General features: G+C 32.6%; 2 protein-coding genes across 2 annotated transcripts; both read right to left on the bottom strand.

Annotated features, from left to right (window-relative positions):
- Positions 1 to 651: 651 nt before the first annotated feature.
- On the bottom strand, positions 652 to 5,956 carry LOC134688423 (actin-like). Its single transcript, XM_063549129.1, has 2 exons — positions 5,787 to 5,956; positions 652 to 2,344 (listed from the first exon to the last, which is right to left on the bottom strand). Exons 1-2 carry the CDS (start codon positions 5,907 to 5,909, stop codon positions 1,331 to 1,333), a joined length of 1,137 nt encoding a protein of 378 aa, XP_063405199.1. The 5' UTR covers positions 5,910 to 5,956; the 3' UTR covers positions 652 to 1,330.
- Positions 5,957 to 22,941: 16,985 nt separating this feature from the next.
- LOC134688424 (actin, cytoplasmic-like) lies at positions 22,942 to 27,097 on the bottom strand. The gene is made up of 2 exons (XM_063549130.1): positions 26,975 to 27,097; positions 22,942 to 23,946 (listed from the first exon to the last, which is right to left on the bottom strand). Exons 1-2 carry the CDS (start codon positions 27,095 to 27,097, stop codon positions 22,942 to 22,944), a joined length of 1,128 nt encoding a protein of 375 aa, XP_063405200.1.
- Between the last annotated feature and the right edge of the window lie 539 nt (positions 27,098 to 27,636).

Raw genomic sequence — 27,636 nt, 5'->3', positions numbered from 1 at the left:
ATTTCAGGTTAGATCTTGACCTGATAAACAATTTTACACCTGTCAGATTTACTCTAAATGCTTTGGTTTTTAAGTTATAAGCCAAAAACTGCATTTTACCCCTATGTTCTATTTTTAGCCATGGCAGCCATCTTGGTTAGTTGGCCAGGTCACCGGACACATTTTTCAAACTAGATACCTTAATGATGAGTGTGGCCAAGTTTGGTTTAATTTGGCCGTGTAGTTTCAGAGGAGAAGATTTTGTAAAAGTTAACGACGACGGACGACGACGGACGACGACGGACGACGGACGCCGGAAGCCGGACGCAAAGTGATAGGAAAAGCTCACTTGGTCCTTCGGGACAGGTGAGCTAAAAAGTAGAAATTCATGTAATGGATGAAAAAAAAAATGTTACAAATTGATAAATTGCATGTTAAAAATTAAGAAATGAATAATTATGGCAGATATTCCCTTTCATAGAGGTTTATGGAGAAATATCAAATGAAAATGTTCAATTCATTGGTTTGAACCGATTTTGTGATAACCCAAGACCTCTCGCATTCGGAGAAATTTTATCACATGAGAACTGATAATAAAGCTGTCATACAAGAATGAATACATTCGTGAATAAAAACCAGCTATGTAAGACACACAATTACAAAGACAGCAGCTGATGTATACAATATATTTATAATTTCCAAATAATGACCATTCATTCAAATGTCTTCATAACTCACAATTCGTTTGTTTAGGTATATATATGTGGCTACAATTGTAGTTTTTCTGTCAAATGTATTCTGTCCTGACAGTCTGTAATGTCTATCAATGATTATATATATACCCTTCTATTGCATGCAGGTATATAACTTTCAACACATATTTTGATAAAGAGAAATTATTGATCACTGTTATTATCAACACTAGTAAAATGCAGTTAGACATAAAATATGGTATCACGAGGCATATAGTCATTAATTTAGTTTTGCCAGATACAATTGTTATGTTACTTTTCAGTAAATTTTCTAAAGATAAGTTGAATCTCATTCATTGGAATCGTTGTATTGTATTGCTCAACGTTTAAAAATGGTTGGTTTCCATAATTTGTTGGATTCATCATTATATTTGATCGCCTGGTATCTCTCATGAGATTCTTAAAACTCAAACAACAATATGTATATTAAACGATCCTCCAAATGTGATTTTGCAGGTTTTTGTCATTTGAATATATCCTTTTTTTTAAATTACAAATATTTTTTGAATACAGAAATGATGTAAAAGTATAAATCAGCTAACACATATCATGTCTATATAAAAGCAATTAATTACATTTTAACCAAGACGTTTTGCAGTTTAAAAAACCTTTCGATGAACGATTGTTGGACCGGTTTCGTCGTATTCCTGTTTTGTAATCAACATTTGTTGGAAGCATGGTAATGTGGCTAAGATGGATCCACCGATCCAAGCAGAATATTTTCTTTCTGGTGGAGCAATAACTTTGATTTTCATTCGTGGTGGAGCAAGTTGTGTGATTTCTTTCTGCACACGTCCGACAAAACCAGGATACAAAGTTGAACCACCAGAAATAACGATGTTAGCATACAAGTCTTGATGAATATTGACATCACATTTCATGATACTGTTGTATAATGTGTCATGTATGCCAGAGGATGTCTTGGCCATAAAAGATGGTTGATGAAAGATTGCTTCTGGACATCTGAAACTTTCATTGCCTATTGTGATAACCTGTCCGTCAGGTAGTTCGTAGCTTTTCTCTAAACTTGACGAAGAAGCAGATGTTTGCATTTCTTGTCCAAAGTCTAATGCTATATAGCACATATTTTCTTTTATGTCTCTTACGATTTCTCTTTCGGCTGTGCTTGTGAATGAATATCCTCGTTCTGCCAGAAGTTTCTTCAAATAGTCTGTAAGGTCAGTTCCGGCGAGATCCAACCCCAAAATAGCATGCGTAATGGCATTACCTTCGAAGACGGGTACAGTATTGGTTACACCATCACCAGAGTGCAACACAATGCCAGTTGTACGACCAGAAGCGTATAAAGACATTAGTGACTGGGTAGCAACGTACATAGCCGGAGAATGAAAGGTTTCGAATAAAATATTTGTCATCTTTTCTCTGTTAGATTTAGGGATGAGGGGAGACTCTGTCAGTAATACGGGATGGTCTTCTGGCGTAACACAAAGTTCATTATAGAAAGCATGATGCCATATTTTCTCCATATCTTCCCAGTCTATGACAACTCCATGTTCAATTGGGTAACTAAGTGTTAGAATTCCTCTTTTGCTTTGAGCTTCATTCCCAACTAAGCAGTCTATCGGTCCTCCACGGCCATTTAATGATTGAGTCTGAAAACCAGAAAAAAATCAATTTTATTCATTAGGGCCCCGCCTAAGGCGGGTCGCCCTATAGTGATCAGTCCGTCCGTCCGTCCGTCCGTCCGTCCGTAACACTTTAACTTTGTGTCCGCTCTATATCTTGAGAACCGTTATGATTTCAAAGTGTATACTTGTCATCCATTTTAACCAACATCAGAGGGTGTGTCATGATGTATGTACAACTTCCTAGGTCAAAGGTCAAGGTAAAAAAACTATGGTTTCGGTTGTCCCGTGTCCTGTGGTGAAGATCGTGTCCGCTCTATATCTTGAGAACCGTTATGATTTCAAAGTTTATACTTGACATCCATTTTAACCACCACCAGAGAGCGTGTCATGATGTATGTACAACTTCCTAGGTCAAAGGTCAAGGTCAAAAAAACTTTGGTTTCAGTTGACAACCCCGTGTCCTGTAGTGAAGACCGTGTCCGCTCTATATCTTGAGAACCGTTATGATTTCAAATATTATACTTGACATCCATTTTAACCACACCAGAGGGTGTGTCATGATGGATGTACAACTTCCTAGGTCTAAGGTATGTCTGTCTGTTGGTCTGTCCATCGCTAACAAATTTTTATTATTATATTATTATAGATTATTATTACTGTTTGCAAGATCTCCTTACAGTGATCATTTCCACGTTTTTGCTGATCTTCAATTGTAAACTAATTAAGCAATATTGTGTATAAGTTTTTTTACAAATTTTCTTCCACAATTTTCCTGATAGTTATAATTTGCTTCTTTGTGTTATATTTTTCTTTAGGTAAAATCCATATTTTTCAAAAAGTTGAAGCCTCTCAGCAATTTTCCATTTTTTAACATTTAATTGGCATTCTTTTTTGGTGGGTCATAATATATTGAAGGCATAATTCTAAAAATATGTGACAAATATCAATTGGGCAGCACCTTTAAACATATTGTTCAAACATCAATTCATATATCCAGAAGTCACCTTAGAGTAGTCAACAATGAGTTCACATCATGCAGTCATATCACTATTATACTATGAAAGTAAGTTGAGAATATTTATCAGTTTTAACTTAAAATCTTAGAATAAAATCACACATGAGACTATGTAATAACTTCAAATAATGCTTCATATCAGATTATCCATACAACTTATTTACCCCACGTTATTGACAGCGGGGCCCACAGAGATGGCTCCCATCTCAATGGTATCTAGTTTCTTCTATAACAATTTTTCCAGTTTCAGTTATCCAATCATTTTCACTGTTTTCACATTGGCCTAGGACCAACAAAACTATCAGAAGCCCTTACGAAGTCCACTGTTCAGTTTATATTGAATCTGAGAGATTATCACTTTACCTTTATACCTGCCTGTATTTCGACTTTCTTGAATATGCATTTCTGTTTTGCTTTACAGTTCGATATTGTTAATCTTAAGTATTCATATTCATTTGATAAAATTTACTGTTTGCAATAGCATGAATTGTTCTATATTATAAGAATGTTCTTATCCCGGGCATAAAAACAATGCCGTATTTGGCGAAACCTTTTCAACTTTTGATCTTCAGTGCTGTACAACTTTGTACTTTTTTCACTTTCGATCTTTTATATCTGGGCGTCACTGGTGAGTCTTGTATGGACAAGGCGCGTTTTTGGCGTATTGAATTTTAAACCTGATGCTTTTTGATATCTATTAATCATGTTTTTCTTTGTCTAATATGTTCTCCTATTTATTTGTATTGTAGTATTGTAGTCCTGTAATATTATGTTGTCATTTCAATGTTATATTTAACTTTGCCATTAAAGTGCAAGGTTTGGCATGCCATAAAACCAGGTTCAACCCACCACTTTTATTCCCCTTGAAAGTGTCCTGTACCAAGTCAGGAAGATGGTTATTGTTATATTATTGTTCGTTTCTCTGTGTGTTGCATTTTAATGTTGAGTCGTTTGTGTTTTCTCTTATTTTTGACATATTGAGATAAGACGTGGCACGGTACTTGTCTATCCCAAATTCATGTATTTGGTTTTCATGTTATATTTGTTATTCTCGTGGTGTTTTGTCTGATGCTTGGTCCGTTTCTGTGTGTGTTGCGTTTCGGTGTTGTTTCGTTGTTCTCTTATATTTAATGCGTTTCGCTCGGTTTTGGTTTGTTACCCCGATTTTGTTTTTTGTCCATGGATTTATGAGTTTTGAACAGCGGTATACTACTGTTGCCTTTATTTACAGTGCTCTGAGGACGCTTAACACAATTTGATTTTACGTTGAAATTAGCGTATACAAACAAGTAAAATAACAAAAATATGTAACTCCAGGGAAAATTCAAAAACGGAATGTCCCTAATCAAATGGGAAAATCAAAAGTTCAGACACATAAAACGAATGGATAACAGCTGTTATATTTAGGACTTAGTACAAGTATTTTCATATGTAGAAAATGGTGAATAAACCTGGTTTTATATCTAGCTTAACCTCTGACTTATATAACAGTCGCATGAGATTCTATTATATTGACAATGAGGTATGAACCAAACAACAGGCATTATAGGTATAAATGTCAAATTAATGGTACAGCAGTCAACATTATTTTATAAATTTAATTAGCAGGAAAATAAACAAATAGATCAACAAAGAAAAATAAAGAAAAGGTATATAGACAAAGCAGTAAATAGTAAAAACGAAAGACAACTGTTTAGCACTGTATATTGTGTTTGTTTTTTCATCTGTTGCTGGTGATGTTTATTCGTATAAAATCATTATATTTACCCATTGGACGTCGGAATGAACTTGCAAGCAAACAGTTGGACTTATTTCAATTAACGCATTCTTTGTAGCAGTGCAAGATTGAACTGTACGGAAGCGTATTAGCGCCACACATTTTTTTTATTCCCATCTTTGCGTTGTAATGTAAACCTTTACGTTATAGCGCAAACATTTGCAATATAACGCAAACCTTTGCGAAAGAACGCAAACCTTTGCGTTATAAAGCAAATATCTTGATTTCAATTATTCATCAAATGTCCGTATGTCATTCATTTCGGTTGTGATTTACTAGTAGATAAAAAAATGTTTGCGTTAAACGCAAACCTTCAACGCAAAAGGTTTGCGTTGAACGCAAAGATAGGAAGAAAAATTAAAAAAACAAATGTGTGGCGCTTATACGCTACCGTAGAACTGAGTATAAGTACAGTTTATAACTTATTCAAAAGAGGAAAGGAATTTAAGTCTTCTATGAATCTTACAATACTTTTACTTTGTCTTCAATATAATTTTCGTCTTTTTCGATGAGCACAATTGAACATTGACATATAAGTTTTAAATAAATCGCACGAAACACACTTATGTTTGCCCTCAAATACCGTATGTAGCCAGGTTATAAAAATCGTTTTGGTTATACAAAGTGTTCATATAAATTTAAAAAGAAATTATAAAACTTCAAATTTTACAAACCGGTCTGGTTCTTCCAACAATTGATGGAAATGCAGCTCTTGGAGCATCATCTCCAGCAAATCCAACTTTACACAATCCTGATCCATTGTCAATTACCACAGCGGCTACGTCTTCATCGTTCATCGTGGATTTTTTTATTGATGAAAAACTTGTTTCAACACTTTCACAACAATTGACTGTAAAGACAAAATTAACACCAGTTTATTCACCGGTCTTTATTTTCTTTGCACCTAAAGAACGGAAGTGATATGTTTTAATATAAAGCGATAAGAAATAAGTCGTTTGAAAACTATTATCGTGAAAGATATCAGTTTAAATAAAAATGCCCGTATTCAATTTACCGCTTTTTCCAGTGACGGTATTAATTCATCCCCCCTTTATCCATTTTATGCCGGACGACCATGAGTGCACAACCTACCAATGGTATGTACTATTGAATCGTTTACTAAAACGATGAGGTTATCCCGTAAAAGTTTACAGTTCTTTAAGTGTTTTCAAACCTCACTCTCAAAAACTGCATAATTTCTCTAAAACTACCGCAGCAACCCATCAATTGTTTATTATATTAATTATATCGGTTAAGTAGTTTCAGAGGAGAAAATGTTTGAAATAGTTTACACCGGACGACGGAAGCCAAGTGAAGATAAATATCATAGTTCCTTCGGAACGGTGAGCTAAAAAGACTAAAAATGGTCTGTGTGTATATTTGCTTTTCGTTTAGAGATGTAACAAATAACCAACATAAAATGAAAGTGCTTTCATTTTCAGATTTTGATTTCTCTAAAAACACAACGGAAAACGAAAGAGTTTTCGATTATCGTTTTGGATTTGCCTAAACGAAAACAAAAACGACATTTTGATTCAATATCTGTATTTGGTTCTATATATTTCTTGTTTTACATTGTATTCCTTTCTTATTTCATAGCCATTGATTTTATAATATAAACCTTAAGTTAGTTTTCATCCCTGTGGGTACCCCGGTTTCTTTACAACACTTTCGTTTTCGTTTTGATTTCAGAGAAAACATCTGAAACATTTTTTTTAATTTTTATTTGATTATTGAGAAATTTAATACAACAGAAGATGAAAACACTTTCGTTTTTCGTTTTGGTTTAAAGTAATCAAAAAGAAAACGAATGAACGCAATTATACATACACTATCTTTATTAGAAAAAGACGCTCTTAAATAAAAAAAAACACTTAAAAAAGCCTGACTCTCCCTTTCGCCTCTTTCATGTCAAATATTCAACATAACACAAAATACTTGAAAGTTATATTGAAATATCGTCACTCAATAATGAGAGTCTTTCATTGATGCAAAATGACCTGAATTACAAATGTTTGTCTGTATATCAACATACCTTTGATACTTACAAATTCAGAACATACAATTGTTAGTCGTACACGAATAAAGTACCAAATCCAAATTAAAATTAGAAATGAGTCTTATCATTACAACAGGTTTTTCCATTTAAACTTTTGATTTACATCATCATGTTTAAATTACCTCTTTAGCTGACCTGACCTAATAATAATTTGTATACAATTTTCGTCAATGTTAATCATCTTTTACAAAAATAGTCTCTTCTGAATCGAAACTACATAAACAAATTTGTCCAATCTTGGCCAATATCATCATTAGAGTATCTAGTTATAAGAATGTGCGCAAATTGCAGATAGTAAAACTGTGTATCAGGGTAAGATCTATCTGCCCTGCAATTTTCCGACGAATCAGACAACATTTTGTTGGATTGCTTTTGTCCTCTAATATTGACAACGAAGCAGATGTTTGCATTTCTTGTTCAAAATCTAATGCTAAATAGCACATTTTTGGACAAGTCACTTTCGTTTTTATATATTTGGGACAATAAGTAACTTATCGCAATTGTTCGCTTGAGTTTATCATTAATAATTTCTACATAATCTTCTTAAATTACAGGTAGAAAGTTTTAAATGACTCTACAATAACGTAAGATTAAAAAGACTTAACAATAGCTCGTGTTTGTTTGCGTCAATTCGTTTTTCGTTTTCAGATATAAAAAAAACAACCACAAAAGTGTTTTCATTTTTTGTTTTCGATTTCTAAAGAAAGACAAAATAAAACACAAAAGTGTTTTCGTTTTTGTTTTTTCTAGAAGCAAAACGAAAGTATTTTCATTTGAATTCTTTTCTAATTTAATAGCCATGCTGTTATACATGTAATGTGCAACTTTTGTAACTTTACGTCCAAATAGGTACCCTGGTGTTGGTCCGTGTATATTTCCGTCCATTCGATTTTACAAATATACAAACAATTTCTTTATTAGACAAATAAGCTCCTAAATAAATTACACTTAAAAAAGTCTTAACTTTCTCGCCCTTTTGTCTTTATCAGGTCTAACATAACACACCAACACTTGAAAGTTATATTGAAATATCGTAACTGAATAAAAATTTTAAATAGAACTTTTCAGTGACGCAAAATGTCCTATAAATACAAATATATGTAAGCATAGAAACATACCTGTTTTTTTATTTATCAATACAACTATAAATACTTTCTTATTTAGAACATACAACTTTTAGTCGTACAAGAATAGTAAACAAATCCAAAATTAGAAATAAGTCTTATCATTGCTACAGGTTTTTCCATTTAAACTTTTGCTTTTACTTTAAATTATCATCTTCACGTTACCTTTTTAGTTGACCTGACCCAGTGATAATTTTTTAACAATTTTCTTATTTTTTTTTTGGTAATATTTTACAAAAATTGTCTCCTTTGAAACTACATAGACAAATTCGTCAAATTAAGGCCAATAGTATCATTAGCATATATAGTCATAAGAAAGTGTCCGATGACCCCATTTGACTACAAAAATGGAAATAAAATAAATGGTTAAAATACAGTTTGTGACTTTTATCTCTAAAACGAAAAGCGTTTGGGCCAATTTTCAAATAGTAAAACTATTATTCTGGGTAAGATCTATCAGCCCTGAAATTGACTGACATTTTAGACAACCTTTCTTGGGTTACTGCTAATGATTTGGCAATATTCAGGACATTTTGCAGTTTTGGGTAATTATCTTGAATATTATTATAGATAGAGATAAACTTTAAACAGCACTAATGATGAGCAGAGTGAGATCTACAAAATCATTAAATTGCCAATTGACTTCTAAAGGAGTTGTAGCCCGTCATAGTTTTTTTTTTTTTTTTTTTCGTAAATGTTTGCAATCTTTTACAAAAGTCTTCGCCTCTGAAGCTGCTATGTATAATATAGTCAAATTATGTCAGAATCATCCTTAGGGTATTTAATTTTAAAATAATCAATAAACAAATATGACCGACGTGGCTATAAATAGAGCATATAGGGTTAAATGTAAGTTTTTTTTCTTTTATTTTGATAACCGTTATAAATAGAGGCAATCTGAAAGGGTAAAATCAGAATAGGTAGCTCTTCCAGTTGTCGCAGTTGTCTATATACATCAAAACTGTCTGACGATTTCCTATAGAGGTTATTGACCTAAAATGAAAAATTCCACAGTTTAAAAAAAATACTTTCATCTTGAAAAGAGAAAGAAACTCTGAATGCAAATATGATCAGAAGGTCAAATTTTACAAATACATTTAATGATTGAAATCATCAGTTGACTCCTAATAGAGTATTGCCGTTTGGTGCCATTTAGTTCAATTTGTTTTGCGTTTCTGTCTTGTATCCAAAGACTTAAAATAGATAGAAAGAAACCTTAATAAACAAAAATGATAAGCCCGACAAGATCTACAATTATGACAATAGAAACGTTATCCCGTCATTGACGATATTGTACTATTTTTCGGCGTTTTACTTTATGTAATAAGTATTTTAATAGATGGTTGGAAACTTAAATAAGCAAAAACGATCAGCAAAACAGGACCTACTAACAGGTCAAAATTCATAGTTCATCAATGTTGAAGAATGTCCTTTGTTGAATATGCAACAAACAGATCAAGGTGAGCAATACAGGTTCTTTAAATCCGCTAGTCATTTATGAAACAACAGATTACATAACTTATAATTCATTCGTATAAATTAACAATATTTATATTACATTTAAATGACAAACACAAAGTATTCGGAGTCTGTTAACAGTCAATAAAACAAATGTATTATTAGATTGGAAAGTTATTTTATATTCAAAATGTAAATCCCATCCGAACAGAAGAAACTAATTAAAATACTAGAGAAATAATAAATTTAAACCTTTTGTATCGATACGATTTCACAGCCAACAATGACGAAGACATCATTTAGGAATTATTCATAGTCGTAGAAATAGGATTTTGTAAGTGTTGATTGTACTAGAATAACACTACAATACGTTGATTAAGATGAAAGAAACCTTTTTTATATACATGTCCGAAGTTTCAATTTGTAGGAATGTTTGTTTGATATTGAATACTTAATATACAATGTGATTTATATCTAATTCTTATTGAAATTTCAGCAAGAATAAGTCTTATTATCAGATTTAAATTTGTATTAAGTCAATAATGCAGCTATTATCGAACAATAAAACAAGGAAATTTGTTTTTGATTCATTAATAACTTTCGTCAATTAATAATTCAAGGCGGTCCATTCTTTTTATATTAATTTTGTCAAAAGAGCACCGGGGTAACTACAGGGAAGGAATAAACTGTATAAATAATATAATTACAATATCGATGTCTTTGAAACAAGAAAGGAAAACATTGTATAATATAAAACGAGAAATGAGAAGAACAAAATTCAAAAGATCTTGTTTTGTGAAATCCAAAAAAGAAACACGAAAAAACTTTTATTTTTGATTTCGTTTATTGAAAAATCAAAAAACGAAAAATGAAAACAATTTAGTTTTTCATTTTGGTTTCAGAGACATCAGAGAGACAGACGACAGCATTTTTGATTTTCGATTTATTTTGTGAGAAATCAAAAATGAGAAATAAAACCCATTTAGTTTTTCGTTTTTCGCTTACTCGCATTTTTTTCTTTATAAGGTCAAATATCAAATATACAGAAAATGTTTGAAAGTTATATTGAAATATCGTAACTTAATAGAAAGAGTTTTTCGTTATTGCAAAATTTCCTGTTAATATATTTTTCTAGGTGCATGTTTTTTTGTTTAAGAAAACCATAAATACTAAAAAATTGTGAACATGCAATACTTAGTCGTTCAAGAATAAAGTAAACAAATCCAAAATCATGACTAAGTCATTACCGTGTGTACTGTTATTTGTCTGTTAGTCGTTTTCATTTTTGCCATGGCGTTGATTGTTTATTTTCAATGTATGAGTTTGACTGTCCCTCAGGTATCTTTCTCCCTTCTTTCATATTATTACGACAGGTTTTTCCATTTAAACTTTTACTTTAAATTACCTATTTAGGTGACCTATTCCTATCAATACTTTTTTTTTTTAAATTTTCGTAATTTTTGTTTTGATCTCTTACAAAAATCTTCTCCTAGGAATAAATACCGAGAAGTGGACATTTTTAATTTACAAATCTTAAAAGTGATCAACAGAGGGCATTCTTTTCTGATTAATTGAAGAGAACAAGCATCGGCCATACATAAACACCAATTCCTATTCCCGGATACTGCCGATCGTATATGTGTTAGACTCAGATTCACGTTTTGTAGCCTATTGACGATCGTTTGACGTCACATATTCAAATCAGTGGAAACGTATTTATAAGCATTTAGAAATCAACATAGTTAACAAAGTGTGAAAAATCTTTATTGGCAAAATGTCTAGTTATTGCCTGCATCAAACAATTATACAACTCTTTGGTTTTATATGTTGTCATTTGTGATATTTTTTTGTCTTTTTCAGTCATAGCGTAGTCAATTTATTTTCGGCTGATGAGTTTGTATGTCCCTTTTTGGCATCTTCTGTCTTTCGTTGATAAATGCCAATTCCACACACCAATGAAGACAGTTAAATATCTTCAAAGTTTGTTGTTCTCTAGACAAAAACTTTAGCATTACAGTGGGACCTTTTTTTTATATCAGGTTTATCTCCCTCTAATAAAAAAAAAGTATATACACACATGTGACGTCAAATTTAACTGAAATAGTACACATAGATATATAACAAAGAGAATGTGGTGTGATTGCCAATGAGACAACTCTCCACACTCTCCACAAGAGACCAAATAAGACATGTTTTTGCAGTTTAGGGGACAGCAGACGCCTGCCTCCGGTAGTCAGGTTCTCATGCTGTGTTTAAAACACATTGGCGGCCTTGGGCCGTTTTATGGTCGGATTGTTTTCTCTTTTCTCCGCTTCCATTCTTCTTACAAATTTGGTAACTTCAAATATATCATTACGTATTATATTTACATCTTGAAGTTCACCTTTAAAGACATTTAGATAAATTGCGTTTTAATTTCTGCAAAAAAATTATAACTTTAAAAACAAATTCTTCGGTAATATAATATTGTCTACGTGTCACAGTGTTTATAATATGTTTAAATAATAAACAATAAAACAAGGAGTGCGTACTGAGTGTACTAAAGCGACAGGCAAGGAGTGTTGCTCTGTTAATAAGCAGAAAAACAATTTTCTGTTTAAAATAGTCGTAGTTATAAAATACATCTTCACATGCAAACATGGGGACAGGGTTTATAATATTCATAGTTCTGTTTTTAATTATTTTTTTGTTGCAAATAGTTGGCTTCTTTTCTCCATATTGGGATATACAGTGTACTATGAAGAATCAAAATATTATATATTCAAAAAACGAGACATGTTTTAACCAGGGATTGTTTTATGGATGTGACGACGATGGAAATTGTAGACTAACAAACAGTAAGCTAAATAACAAGCAATTTGCTATCTGTAGAATTAAGTGACAAGAAACTGTTTATGTATGTGTATCGTCTAATATTAACTAAATTAACGTCATACGGCTAAAAGGATTCAGGGTTTATATCCCTTACGATTGGCGCATGGATTTTTATTTGTTCTTGTAAATGACTTTTCATTACTTTTTATACACAGATTAGACCGGTGGTTTTCTCACTTGAACACTTAAAATTATTTGTTTTAATGAATGCGTTGTTTCGTGGTGAATAATACCAACGTCACAAATCAGCGTATAACACGGACGTACACCGGGCTTTGTAAAAAATCAAGTACGCTGCCAATACGCTTGTAATTTTGGACGCATTCAATTTGTCAATCATATCTGTATCGTGCGTACAACGAGTTTTAAGCGTATTTAGGTCGTACAAGAAACGGACAAAGGCGTTTATCGGACATTCCAATAACGTATGTTTGACATTTGTCCAACGTAAATGAACTGCACACTACGAAGGAAACACGTCCATTGAACGTATTTGAGAGGCGCCCCTGTCGTACCTCGGACGATCATCTGTCCTTGCGGCGTGTCTGAGACGTGTGTGCCTATGGGGTATTTAACTGAACTTGTAAACAATTTATCTAAGAACCAGCTGAGGACCATCTTCGGGTGCGTGATGTTCTCGCTACATTAAAGACCCAACGATAGCTTTCGGCTTTTATCTGCTCCTTAATCGGGTTTTTTCTTTGACACATTTTCATTTTCCATTCTCAAAATAATAGTTTTTTCTACTCCTGAATACACTTGGTCTTTTAAATTCACGGACATATTCCACTTTATAAAAGTCTGCACAAGTTTTGTTGAATGGCAGAATACGTTTTTGATACGCCACGGGTTCGTCTTATGTATGACGCTGATATAAAATTCACAAGAAATATGAACTTTATTCCTAATTCAAGGATTTAACTACAAATGTTAAATAAATTTTTAATATCATATTCATTGAATGTTGCCTGATGGAAATATATTTTTTTTTCAGTTTTAGACCGTAGACTTTTTGGATTAGCAGCAGCCATTATTACTGGGAACGTTATCGTATTGGTTCTAACAATACTTGTCTTGGCTTATGTATGCAAAGATAACAAAAAATCAATGAAGACAGGAGCAGTGTTATTGTTTACAGATGATGATGATGATGATGATGATGATGATGATGATGATGATGATGATGATGATGATGATGATGATGATGATGATGATGATGATGATGATGATGATGATGATGATGATGATGATGATGATGATGATGATGATGATGATGATGATGATGATGATGATGATGATGATGATGATGATGATGATGATGATGATGATGATGATGATGATGATGATGATGATGATGATGATGATGATGATGATGATGATGATGATGATGATGATGATGATGATGATGATGATGATGATGATGATGATGATGGAAGTTTTAAACGACCTTGACTGGCTATGTCAGAGAATTGAGAAGTTAGAGAAGTGATGATGAGGCGTTTATGCAATGCTATGCAGTTATAAGTAAGATATAAAATGCACAGGTTACTGCCAGCTCAGGGGGGGGAATAAGATTTTCTCTAACATTGTTAGGTTGATTTTTCTAGACACTTTATATATATAGTAAACAACAAGTGAAGAACAAAATACGTAGAAGCTTTTTCACTGAGGGTAATATAAATAAAATCTCACCTCATACACTGTAAATCAACTTATGTTCGCGGTTTACATTATTTCGCGATTTAACCTTTTTAGTCCACCCCATGGCTATTTGATTTCGTTTTTTTTAATGTACTGGATGTAGTATGAGGGGGCTCGTGGGTGTTAATCTTTTTTTCAAATAAAGGATTTAGTTATATTTTTCTATAAATGAACTTTATTATATACTTAATAGAAAAAATAAAATAAAAAAATGGGATGACCGTTCAGTTAATCTCAAATTCTGCCTAGCATTCATTTTTGTACAGGTACTTTTTTTTGTTGAATTAAGAGGAAAAATAGAGGTAATATCGAAATAAAGAATAACTAAATAACTGAAATCGCGTAATGTTTACAAAAGTTTTGTTTGAGTACAGCTTATTTGAGAAAATAATAAAAAAAAAATGTAGGTCACCGATGATTTAAAAAAAGATTTTTCAATTTTAATGCCAAAAAAATTACATTTTGGCGTCAAAGGGAGATAATTTGGAGCTTTTTCAATGACATATACAGTTAAAGGTCATCTGTCATTTGACGAGAGCCGTGGTGTGACGAGAGCCGTGGTGTAGTGGTTAGTGCATCGGACTACTAGCACAAATGTTCCTGGTTCGATTCCCGTTTGGGATGAAAATTTCAGGAACTCAATTTTCGGCTCTCCCTTGACACCATTTGCGAGTATGGTCCTGAGGAAACGATGATAGTCCGTCGGAAGTGGACGATAAATGGCTGACCCGTGTTAAGAGAGAGCCATATCTCTTGCACGTTAAAGACACCCTTGTAGATTTCGAAAAAGAGTAGGCTAATGCCGCTACAAGGCAGCACTCGCACCCGCAAAGTGGAAAGGGATTAATATAAGTTGCAAAACTTGTTTGCCAATCCACTATAAATAAATATGTTTAAACTAAAGGTCATCTGAAGCCAACACGATTCATGTTTCAAGATTCAAAATTCAAATATTTATTTAGAGTCGATATTCAATAAACTACATAAACACATGCTCTAGTGAGCTTTTCAAATCGACTTAACTACATAATACAATACACACACATAATACAATACATGCATGCACTGCACTAGCATGAACTGTTATTTGGATCCCAAGTTTGTATCAATTTTTTAAATTGGTCAAAAGATGTTCACATTCGACAATGGTTCGGTAGCTCATTCCAGATTTGTGCAGCATTATAGCGAAACGATTTTAAGTCATACTTAGTTGTTCAAACTCTTGGGAGTACTGCTGTGTCCAGTGATCTTAAATCATACTTGTTAAGTTCTATATTGATCAAATCATGAAGGTAGCTTTGATTTTTTGGGGGAATTATTTTAAATATTTGTATTGCAATTGTTTCTATTTTCCCTTTTTTTAAAGATGTTAATTTAGTTTTTAGCAGCTTTTTGTAAGGACTGTCATAATCTTTATAAATGAATCTTAGAGCTCTTTCTTGATTTTTTTCCATTTTAAAAGAATTTTTTTTCACTAATTGATTTTTGTACCATATGATCGAATAACAATTTTTGAAAGTAATAAAAAAAAGTTGTAATGAGAACAGAATGTTTACCCTAGAGCCTCCTAAGAAAGGTCCATGTTTTACATATTTGCGCATTTTTCAATACGCGAAAGTTACAAAAACAAGTGTTTTGCGGAAATACATTGGTTTACTGTATATTGTTTCTCTTTATTTTACCGGTTCAATTTTATGATTGTAGAGATATTGAATGTTGCTTCGGCAATAATTGTTTGGTTGGACAGTTACACGTTTGGTTGGAGTTGGTGGGTGACTTCCTGGTCTGCAGTTCTAATTATAGGCATCATTGCATTAACATGCCTGTGCTGCTGTCTGTCATTCAATGGAGACGAAGGAGGGAGCAGTGGCAGCAGACGTTTCTTTGTTTACTATTATGTTGTAGAAGTAGATTGAATAATTCACGAATAAATCAATTACCTGTTATTCATGTGTATACTTATTTATCTAGCAGATCTGACATTTTGAAAGGAAGAAGTAGTTAAGAGTCATGATAATTTGACATCTGAAACTGTAAAAATAATCTATTTAGTTATTCGAACGTTCCAAAATTAGGTATAGTTTGCTGTTAAATTAAAGTTTAAACATTTGGACAATTTGGTGCACAATACTTTTCTTGTGATTTTTTCATGACGACAGAAACATGTTGATATCGACACATCAAACATCCATGGTTAATTTAACTCACAGTATGGAACGCCGGAACTGTCTTATAGTGTAAATATTAAATATGTGTTATCGCTTTACCTTTACGTCCTGTCATTTCTTCTTTATGTTATGTGCAGATGCCTTTATATCCTGACACGGCATCTCTGTGTTATGTCAAATTGGTAATTTGGTTGGTCAATCAATTGTATGATATGTCATTGCTAAACTTTGTTGTGTAAAATATGCATTACATTATGCTGTAACTATTATATATTCTATGAATACTTTTGAACTTTATGATCAACCAACTTTACATTCTCTCATATTTTATCTATGTTGTGTCTATTCTTCGTTTACGTAAGTCAGTTAATAATTGCGTCCTGTCTCAAGTGTTATTGTTATGACAAATCTTTTAAACGCTTTGTTGTGATACACCTTTGTTCTATGTAAATTTCATGATATTATAGTCTTTTGGCGTTATGTTGTGTTTATTCATATGTATCTCCAGTGAAAAACATAATACATCATGGTATGATTCTTATGCATTTTGCCGTACAGTAGATACTCGCTGTGAGCATTCATTACGTTATGTGCAAATGCCTTTTACATTATGTGCAAACAGCTAATACGTTTTGTGCAAACCTCGTTTACCTTATTTGCAATCATCGTTCACTCTATGTGCAAACATCGTTTACCTTATGTGCAAACACCTATTACGTTATGTGCAAATACCTATCTCGTTATGTATAAAATCTACATCATTATGTGCAAACACTATAACGTTATGTGCAAACACTATTACGTTATGTGCAAACACTATTACGTTATGTGCAGACACTATTACATTAAATTAAATTGAATTTAGAATTAAAAAATGGTTTTGTTAAAACGTTCATATTTTTTTTTTTTAATTCGGAATAACTGCATTTTAAACAATGTAATCCTGATAAGAATTAATAAAACATACCCATAAAAAACCTTGCAACAACGCGATGATCGGTTCATAGATATGGTCAGTCTTATGTCTGTAATAATCAACAAGACCAGACCTATCTTCTTTCTGTTATGTCAGTTGTTCTTCTCCTGAACATGTATACAGTATTTTTCACTACACGTTAAAAAAATTATCAATAGTAAGAATTGTTTCAAAAGAAGGGATGGACACAAGTACACTTGTACTCACTCGGAAGGCCTAGTACTCAAGGTCAATCACAGTACTCGGATACTCGTAATATATTGAGAGTTTTATAGGTTTGTTCCTAATTTTGTTCATAAACGCACATACAATAACTGCTATATTTTTTTAACGGTGGTCCGTTATTCATTGTTCCTTTGACACAAAAAGTACTGCGAAACACATAACAAATGATCAAGTTATATTTTGTAGGCAACCATTTTGAGTGCTGTAACAATAGTATTTCTCTCGTTCAGATGACAAGCGATGGTCGCAAAGATAATTGCGTTTTTGAAAAATAAAAAAAACAAAATACCACATCCCAACAAAAATCAATACAGATTATTCCAAACATTTGCAAAAAAAAAAAAAGGTGGTGAGAATATAAAGATGACAAAAAGTCATGGCGGAGGGAACGCTTAATCTGTTTACATCCAATCTTATATCTATCAAAATTGTTTGTGTGATAAAATAGCATTTTTGTTAAGAGCAATACTTAACTATTCCTAACCCAAAGCCTACCCTAACAGATACATAAAGCACCACTAGCCTTAACAATAAAACTTAACCCTAACCTAGAACATCCCATAATCTAACCATAACCATGACTGAACCCTAACTCTAAAGCGTAATGACCTTTAAAGTGAAAGAAGGCCGATAGTTAAATGAATGAATAAACAAATAAAGTCTACCTGCATTTACTTGTTTTAACGGTTTTTTTTACTTATAAATATATTCGAGCAATTGAATTCAAAGCTGCGCGCATACATACTGATTTTTTTTGCGAGCAAATGTAATTGTATTGCTGGCAATTATATTTCTCCGCAAGACAACTAGCTTATTTATATATGCTTTGTATCTTTTTTTAAAGTTTTTTGGGTGATTTGGCGGTTAAATCATTCGGCACGACAGGGTCTATTCGAGAGGTCACGTGAGTACTTTTAGCTGTGTTATTCGATTAAGTACGTTCGAATTTTGTGACTTAGTCTTGGATAATTTATACAAAGAGGGCACTTATCCATGTTATCAATTATACAGGTATAAATTAGGACTAGAGACAAAACCAAACCAAAATGCTAAACCAAATCAACAGACGACCACGAAAACATGAAAAAAGGGAAAATTACAAATATAACAAAAATAGCTAGATGACTATCATGTGATCTCACCAATGACTGTATACCTCTTCCATTGTATAAAGGTGGCGTTATAGAAACATCAATCAATCAATCAAAGATATTGAACATACCAATCGTGGCGAAGTCGAAAATATAGCGATTTTGTTTTTTTTACACACGACAAAATGAACAGCCGTCATACCACAACATAATTAATACCGGGCACAACAAGCCGAGCAAAACCAACGAGTGATATCTAGTGCTCAGAGAGGGTAAACTTTATGATAAAATATATGACTTTTCATGTCCTATCGTTAATAGTCCATTTGTTAGATGGTGACGTTCCCCCGTTACCACCTTGTAGTATTAATCACAATTTGTACAGTTTGATCGTTTTGTAACAACGTATAATATTTTAGCGAAAGAAATTTATGTTTTACTGAAACATTATAACACCATCGATATCACAAACGTAATCTTTAATTCAGTTTAATTGTGATCTGAAGCTAGCGTGTCAGTAACTCCTAGTAGTCCAATGTAAATTTGTGTATCATTTTGTTTAGTTTCTTTTGTTACTTATTTTGACATCAGAATCGGACTTCTTTTAAATTGAGTTCAACTGTGCGTATTGTTGTGTGTTTGATTTTTCTACATTGGCTAGAAGTATAGGGGAAAGGTTGAGGTCTCAAAACATGCTTAACCTCGCATGCCAAATATTTACCTCCGTCCTTTGTCAGTCTTTAACGATTTCTAATTTTAGTTCTTTTATATATTGCGGATTTTAGTACGTACGTCCATTATCACTGAACTAATATACATTTTTGTTCAAGGGGCAGCTGTAGTACGTGTCCGGGTGCTGCATTATTTCTTGCTGCCGTCAAGACCCATCGGTGGCCTTTTGATGTTATCTGCTCTTTAATCGGTATGTGCTTTCATTGACATATTCCCCATTTCTATATTCAATTTTATCACAAACACAATATACGGCAAACGATTCTTTTTCAAATGAACTGATATGTTTGTCGTTTTTAAAGAATTGTAACTTTTCAAGTATTTTAGATTGTCATATATATTGTCTTCGTAAATACAGAAATAATTGTTTATGTGAAGACCAGCAACTTAAACATGTTTAACATGATTAAATCAGTCACTAAACACTTACAGATCATATACAAGTAATTAACAGATAACGTAACGTTACTCTGATGTCGCATACTGCCAAGTGCAACATAGTCTAAATGAAAATGTGTATCAACACAAAGGAAAATTCCTACATCCGGTGGCAGGCGTCAGCTAGCTAGCTCCCAAATGTATACTTGTTCAGCGGAAATAGACGTCACACTAAACCCCGAAACATATAAATGAACAAAAATTTAAAAAGAACAAAAAGGACTATCAAATTAACGGCCAGAGATTCCTAGCTCCAGACAGGCGCACAACTACGACCGGGTCAAATTGTTTTCAGAGATATCCTAACCGTCTTGCTATACCAAATGTTGGATAGAACGCACACATCACTATACTTTCAGTAAAACTTAGTTTAAAAGAAGTCTTAGTCCGATGTTCATCCAGAGACCAAATGACGTGTTTTATTCAGATTTTGAACATGACGTTTTATATGGAACTTGATTTCAACAAAGCTGACAGTCTGGAGTTTCAATATGACAGTTCACAAGACCCTTGAACACATTTTACTAACTCACATTTGAGCATACTATGATCTGACTACCAAATGTTGAGGTTTAAGGAGAACCAGCAGATCAAAATATGCAATTACTTGAACTGGTTAATACGATAAAATGATACCACAATAAACTGTTATCACGAGTAAAAACATTGTAAAGATGATATAGATAAATTTGTTGGATCACCAATGCTCTTCAACTTTGTACTTGTTTACCTTTATAACTATTTTGATATGAGCGTCACTGATGAGTCTCGTGTAGACAAAACGCGCGTCTGGTGGACTAAATTATAATCCTGGTACTTTTGATAAACGACAAACCAGTTAAAGTTTTAGGTCCGTATTTCCATACAAATGAGCAAACAAAATTGGTAAAACAACTTCAAAAAAGCAAAAAAACAAAAACAAACAAAAACAAACGAAAGTACGGGAAATAGTTATCAAAAGTACCAGGATTATAATTTAGATTTACAATTAACATATATAGCAAGTATGTCAGTCATAAATTACCAACGTAAATTTGCAATTTAGCAACTTCAGATTTTTTTTTTAATTTCGTGTGAGACGGGAAACAAAATAAAATAAAAAAGATCAACTCTATTATCTGATAACAGTAAAGGGGGATGTTATTTGTTTGATTTAGACAGTTACTTAAGTACACTAAAAAGTAAATGAGTAGCAATATTTAATAAGTCAAAACATGAAAATTAGTATTTTATTTCAATATTCACTTTTGATAAATACGGAGAAAACTTCATTATCTTTAAGATGAATTTAGAAGTTTGAACATCTGAAACCACTTCGATATACAACTGACTTACCAGGATTTTGTCACGATATTGTAAAAGGATGGATACCTAAAGGTGGCCGTCAAACCATATCGCCCACTAACTTTAGGGAAATACCAACTGAATTTATATAGGTTAATTAAAACATAAAAATCAATTAAGAAATAATTGATGCAAGCTATACTTTATTTTAGTTTTAACACGGGTAGGCATTATTTCCGTAACTATTTTTGCCAGAGCGATAGTGAGGGCTAAAATAACACAAATATAATGCCTACCCATGTTGAAACGTCAATGAAGTATAGCTCGCATCAATTTGTTCGATTCTGAATATGGACAATTAAGGTAATTTCTATGTCCGATAATTATAAGTGCAAAAACGTTTGTGTCGGCTCAGAGGGAGGAATTTGAACAACCAGCACCAACGGTTGTCGTATCTAGGTCAACTATGTCAATTTTGGAATGCAACACATTACAGTCATAATAACACCATGTGCACCATCAGAGTTTGAAAGTGTTTTAAAGTTAAGGAAATGTAGTAAGTGCATGATAATTTTATAAAATTCACTATTCTGAAGAAGTCAATATACGCATGTGCAATAAACTTTTATTGGATTTAGAGCATAAGTTTGATCACAAAGCGAATAAGAAACATGGCCAGTAGGGATGTTAAGCTAGATGTAAAGCAAATAATCGATATGAATGAACTGATTGACGAAACGGTCAAATCGATGAACTGACAATACTGCGAAATTAATTAATAAGACACAACTGGTAAACCGAAATATTAATATTACAAAAAAAAAATAAACCAAGAAGTCGGATAGATAGCCCTAAGAACAAAAAGCCTGTAAAAAGTTTTTAACAACGAAAAGTCAATTCAAATAAATAGATATAAAATCGATTAATGATCTTTACAATAAAACCGTCTACTGTAAACCGGGATATTTTCGCGCAGTCATTTTTCCGCGGTTTACCAACATAATCTAGATTCGCACCGTTTTGAATTCGCGATGTCCCATACGGTGTCGTATATAATTATTTTCAGAAATGATTTAAAAATGAATGATTTTAAACCAAGTGATTAAACCAATCAAATTCTTGCTTGTTTGTTCACAGTTTTTACTTTTATTCATGTTTGCTAGTAAAAACACAATCACATAAACAAAGAGGAATGATCCAATTAAAAGTGAATAAAATAATGACAAAATAACTGGTCATTAATTAATATTTTAATCTGATTGATCAGTGCAGCAGGTACAATTGGTTATCATTTTAAAACTGATTGGCAGGTGTCATTTTTATAACTGTAATAACATTTGTTTATTTAGCAATATCCGTAATGTCATCTTGGATTAATTAGGATAATCATAATATAAAGTTTTGATATAGACATACGTTCCTGTATGGACTTCATATTCGTTTCGAATTTCTTTGAAATATTCTCGTTCGTTTTATTTTCGCGTTTCAACTGTTACAGCGAAAAAAGCGAAAATAAAACTGTCGCGAAAGAATATTTATATTCCTAAAAGACATCGTCTTTGGATTTAGAATCGAAAACCGACATTATGATGATATCAATTGTATTATAATCTTCATAATTTTCTACATCTAAAAATCATTTTACATATCAGAACAAAGAATAGAATGCAGCTCATTTCTTAGCAAGTTGTTTTGCAGTTTAAAAACACTTTCTGTGCACGATTGCTGGTCCGGATTCGTTGTATTCCTGTTTGCTGATCAACATGTTTTGGAATCTGGACATTGACGCCAACATGGAACCCCCGATCCAGGCAGAATATTTTCTTTCTGGTGGAGCAATAACCTTGACCTCCGATGTTGGTGGAGCAAGTTGTATGATTTCTGTCTGAATACGGTCGGCAAAACCAGGATACAAAGTTGACCCACCAGAAAGTACAATATTAGCATACAATTCATTACGAATTTCATCATTACACTTTTCGATACTTTTGCATATTGCCTCATGCATACCTAGTGAGTCTATGCCCAAGAAAGATGGCTGGAACATTGCCTCTGGACATCTGAATCTTTCATTACCGATTGTGATAACCTGTCCGTCAGGTAGTTCATAGCTTTTCTCTAAAGGATACAAAAAATTAGGTGTTCGCATTTCTTGTTCAAAGTCTAATGCTACATAGCACATTTTTTCTTTTATGTCTCTTACGATTTCTTTTCCTGCTTTGGTTGTGAATGAATATCCTCGTTCTGTCACAATTTGCATCAGATAGTCTGTTAGGTCAGATCCGGCTAGATCTAATCCCAAAATAGCATGAGTAATAGCATTACCTTCGTAAACAGGTACAATATTGGTTACACCTTCACCAGAAAGTAAAACAATGCCAGTTGTACGACCAGAAGCGTATAACGATGTTACAGCCGGATTGACAACGTACACAGCTTGACAATTAAACGTTTCGAACATAACCTGTGTCATCTTTTCTCTGTTAGATTTAGGAATGAGAGACGCCTCTGTCAGACAAACGCCATAGTCTTCGGGCGCAATACGCAGTTCATTGTAGAAAGTATGATGCCAGATTTTCTCCATATCTTCCCAGTTTGTGACAACTCCGTGTTCAATTGGGTATTTAAGTGTAAGAATTCCTCTTTTGCTTTCGGCTTCGTCCCCAACATAGTATATTTTCGGTCCTACACTACTCGTCACGCCCTGAAAACCACAAAATGTGTTCTAGTATAACAATTTCAATTTGGTTTTTAATTCTCCATTACCAATTTTGTTCCCCTCCTTTACTTTTTAACTTACACTTTTTATACACGGGTTTAGTACCAAACATCAGAAGACATTACAATTTTTACTGGTCGGTTAATTTTGAATCTGAGATATTATAAATTATTCCTTAATATTTTTTGGATTCTAACATACAAACGTAAATATGCATTTAAGTTTTGCTGCGAGATCGGGATGTCAATCTCAAAATCTTTGCGAAGCTTTGAAGAGATTATTAGCAATATTTGATTCGACGTTTCAATTATCATATTCAACGTATACATTTGCACTGTATATGTTTGTGATTAGGTGGCAATGTTTGTTTGCAAAATGAATTTATTTGTACATGTATTTGATTATTTCTTTTGGTGATTCAAATAGGGTCATTGGACAAACGTGCAAGCACTCAGTAGGGGATATTTGATTCAACGCATTCTTTACAGTTGACCATTCGCAAAGGTATCTAATACCTCTTTTGATTGATATGACATTGTATTCGATTAAAAGTCATTATAAACGAGGGAGCGGTGAAAAATAATGTAATTTCAATTATTGAACCAAAGCATACAAACATAATACACTTAGGCCGTGTTCACATCAAACGCCGTGTACAGTAAACATGTTTACATTTGGTTTAATGTAATGTACACTTGTTTCACATTAAATTTGTTCACATCTATACACCTTGTTTAGTTACCTGTACATAAGATTTGTTTACACTTGTAAACTATATGTTATTTAATTTACGTAGAACCAAATTCAAATTTTCGAACAACTTTCCAGCAGTGAGGAAGCGACCATTTGACTTTTAAAAAGGGGTGTGGGAGGATTTTTCCACAATTTGATTTTTTAAAAAATCGGGTCACTCAGATGATTATAAAATGAACAAAATTATTATTCTGAGTCTGAAGTTTCCCCATACATTATAGTGTTAACTATTAAATTGGTACCATAGAAAAAGAACTAATTATAAACTTTCGCACGAAAAAAAAATCTGACTCACAACACCTCCCCCTTTTTTGGGAAGTAAAGTGGCTGCTTCTTTCAGAAAGTCATTTTGGATGATTTGCAGTAGTTTAAAGATGTCTCGATTACGCATTAAAGCGTAGGATCGCCATCAGCGTGCTTACAGACGAAGAAAAATAATTCCGATTCAATGATCACTACATATCTATCTCTTCTGTTTGTTTCAAATGCTTTTTTGTCTCCAAGGAGTATTTGGCAAAGGGAGGGGGTAATGCTTTTTTTTAAATTTCTTATTGTATTTTAACAGGTCTCAGGTACTACACAAATAAACAATTAACCTCACTCTTTTTTCAGTAATGCATTTATAAGTGAATCGGTGTTAGAGTATACAGACCAGTGACAAATATTTCTGTCAGTATGTACGTCTAATCGATTCGGGAAGACCTTTTCAAATGAATTATGTGTTCGGCAATGATGATGGATGAGTCTTGATTAGGGGTTAATAAGGCTACGTATTGCTAAAGTGTTTTTATAACAAATAAATATATCAAGTTAAGACAAATATTTCGGTAAGGAACTTTATAAATAAGTGTTGTAAGTATCAATTTAATAAAAATAAATGTTTCTTTTTTAAATATACATGGGAAAATTAATGTTCTGAATGCCTAGTTTAGAGTACACTTAACTTACACAAGGCCTACATCGACTATCGACTACATGTAGACAAAACATGATTTAAACTGCATGTAAACATTGAGATTTATCAAGAGATACGCAATTATGTTTAGTTTATGTGTGAGTTACACTAACACAACACAGAGTTTAGGTCAATGTGAACACGGCCTTAGTCTTCTGTGCACAATTTTATTATTTTTTCGCATAAACTTCGTATAATCGTCAATGTGGTTTTTTTTCAATCGGTCAGTGTTGTTATGAAAATATGGCAGATAAAATTCGTGTTTTGAAGCCGAAGTTTAACGATTGTCGCCTTTTGTCAACAACCGACAAAAAAACATGGATATTGAGCACGTGTTTAACATATTCAACAAGATAAAAAGTTTATTGTATTAACATTCATGCGTATTGCGATCACCGGATGTTTAAAAGAGATGGGTCACACTGCGGTCACTTTGCATACGGAAAATATTTCAGGTAGTTTACTTTATTTTAAAATTGCTGCCTGGAACTTTCTTCAGAAAAAAGTATATGTAGATAAGTTTTATAATGAAAAGTATCCATTGAGTTATAAAAAACATCTGCATTATTTTTTTTTAACTTGAGGTTTCTTATGACTTTAAATAATAAATTTAAAGAAGAATTGTTCAAGTCCTCTAAGGATCGGTTCCCATTATTACTTTGAATTGTAGTATTTGTTTATTCAACAATGGATATTAAGCGAACGTGCAAACAATACTAATTAATCGTTTGCAAACATTACAATCAGCACATTCTCCACAGCTGGACAGCTCGCAGCTGTATTAATTGGCATGCTTCTTGGTATAAAAACAAATTTTGTTGAGTCATTTCACATTTAGAATTATTCAAGTCATTTATGGCTATTCGAAACATGTAATGACAGTCATTGTCTCAAGTGGTTTTCATGGATGTATAAGACAGAATTTTCTCATATATAAGCAACTACATGTTTATAAAAAAAACTTAAGACTGTGACAAAACGCGTCGCAAACAAATAAATGTGTAACCAAGAAGGTGCATACGTATGTGTCCTACACCAATCAATTATCTATCATCTACAAATATGTTCATTGGTCACGTATATCCAGATATAACATTATACCTTTACCTAAGTATTCATTTTTTTTTTAAATTTTCTCGATCTGTTATTACAAGGAAAATAAACGAATATAAGGTTCGGATAAATCGTACACAAACACACATTTATGTGCTGTCAAATGTAAAAAAGGAACAAGAATAGATCCGAATATAAAAGAAATAAATATTTGAAATTAAAGAAGTTTTGAAACTTTGAATGTTAACAAACTTGTCTGAATCTTCCAATAATTGATGGAAATACAGCTCGTGGACAATCCTCTCCAGCAAATCCAGCTTTATACATTCCTGATCCATTGTCAAATACCAAAGCAGCTAAGTCTTCGGCGTACATTTTGGTTGTTTATAATACTATGTTTAAACTGTTACAACAATGGACTGTGAAGATTTCGAAATTCCCACCAGTTTAATTAACCGGATTTCCTCGTCTTTGCACCTTAGGAAAGAAAGTGGTATGTCATCAAAAATTAACAGCAAAAAGAAGATCATCATACATCTTCTTGTTATATATACAATTATATCTGCATAATATCTTGACTCGCATGTAGTAATTAAAATACAGTTGAGAACGAACTTGAGGATAAGTGAGAAGATTTCAATTTTGCCATGATTGTAATCCTTTCGTTTTTATATTGAAACATTTTTATGCACCTAAATTGATGGAAAATACTAGTAAAGGTATACTTTTTTTTCTTATAATGAATATTGTTTTGAATGATTGCTGCTTCTAATAAGCTGTTGAACTAATTGTTGTGTCAGATCAATTTGTAATTATTACGTATTTTACTTATGTCAATAGGGCTAGGCCATGTTTACATGGTCAAGAATGTTTAACATGATATACAAACATGTCTTCTTTTCCAAATCTATGAT

This window comes from Mytilus trossulus, chromosome 10, assembly GCF_036588685.1.
Source record: "Mytilus trossulus isolate FHL-02 chromosome 10, PNRI_Mtr1.1.1.hap1, whole genome shotgun sequence".
Taxonomy (NCBI): Eukaryota; Metazoa; Mollusca; class Bivalvia; order Mytilida; family Mytilidae; genus Mytilus; species Mytilus trossulus.
The sequence above is the reverse complement of the archived record's forward strand: the minus strand, read 5'-3'. Positions and strand labels throughout refer to the sequence as shown.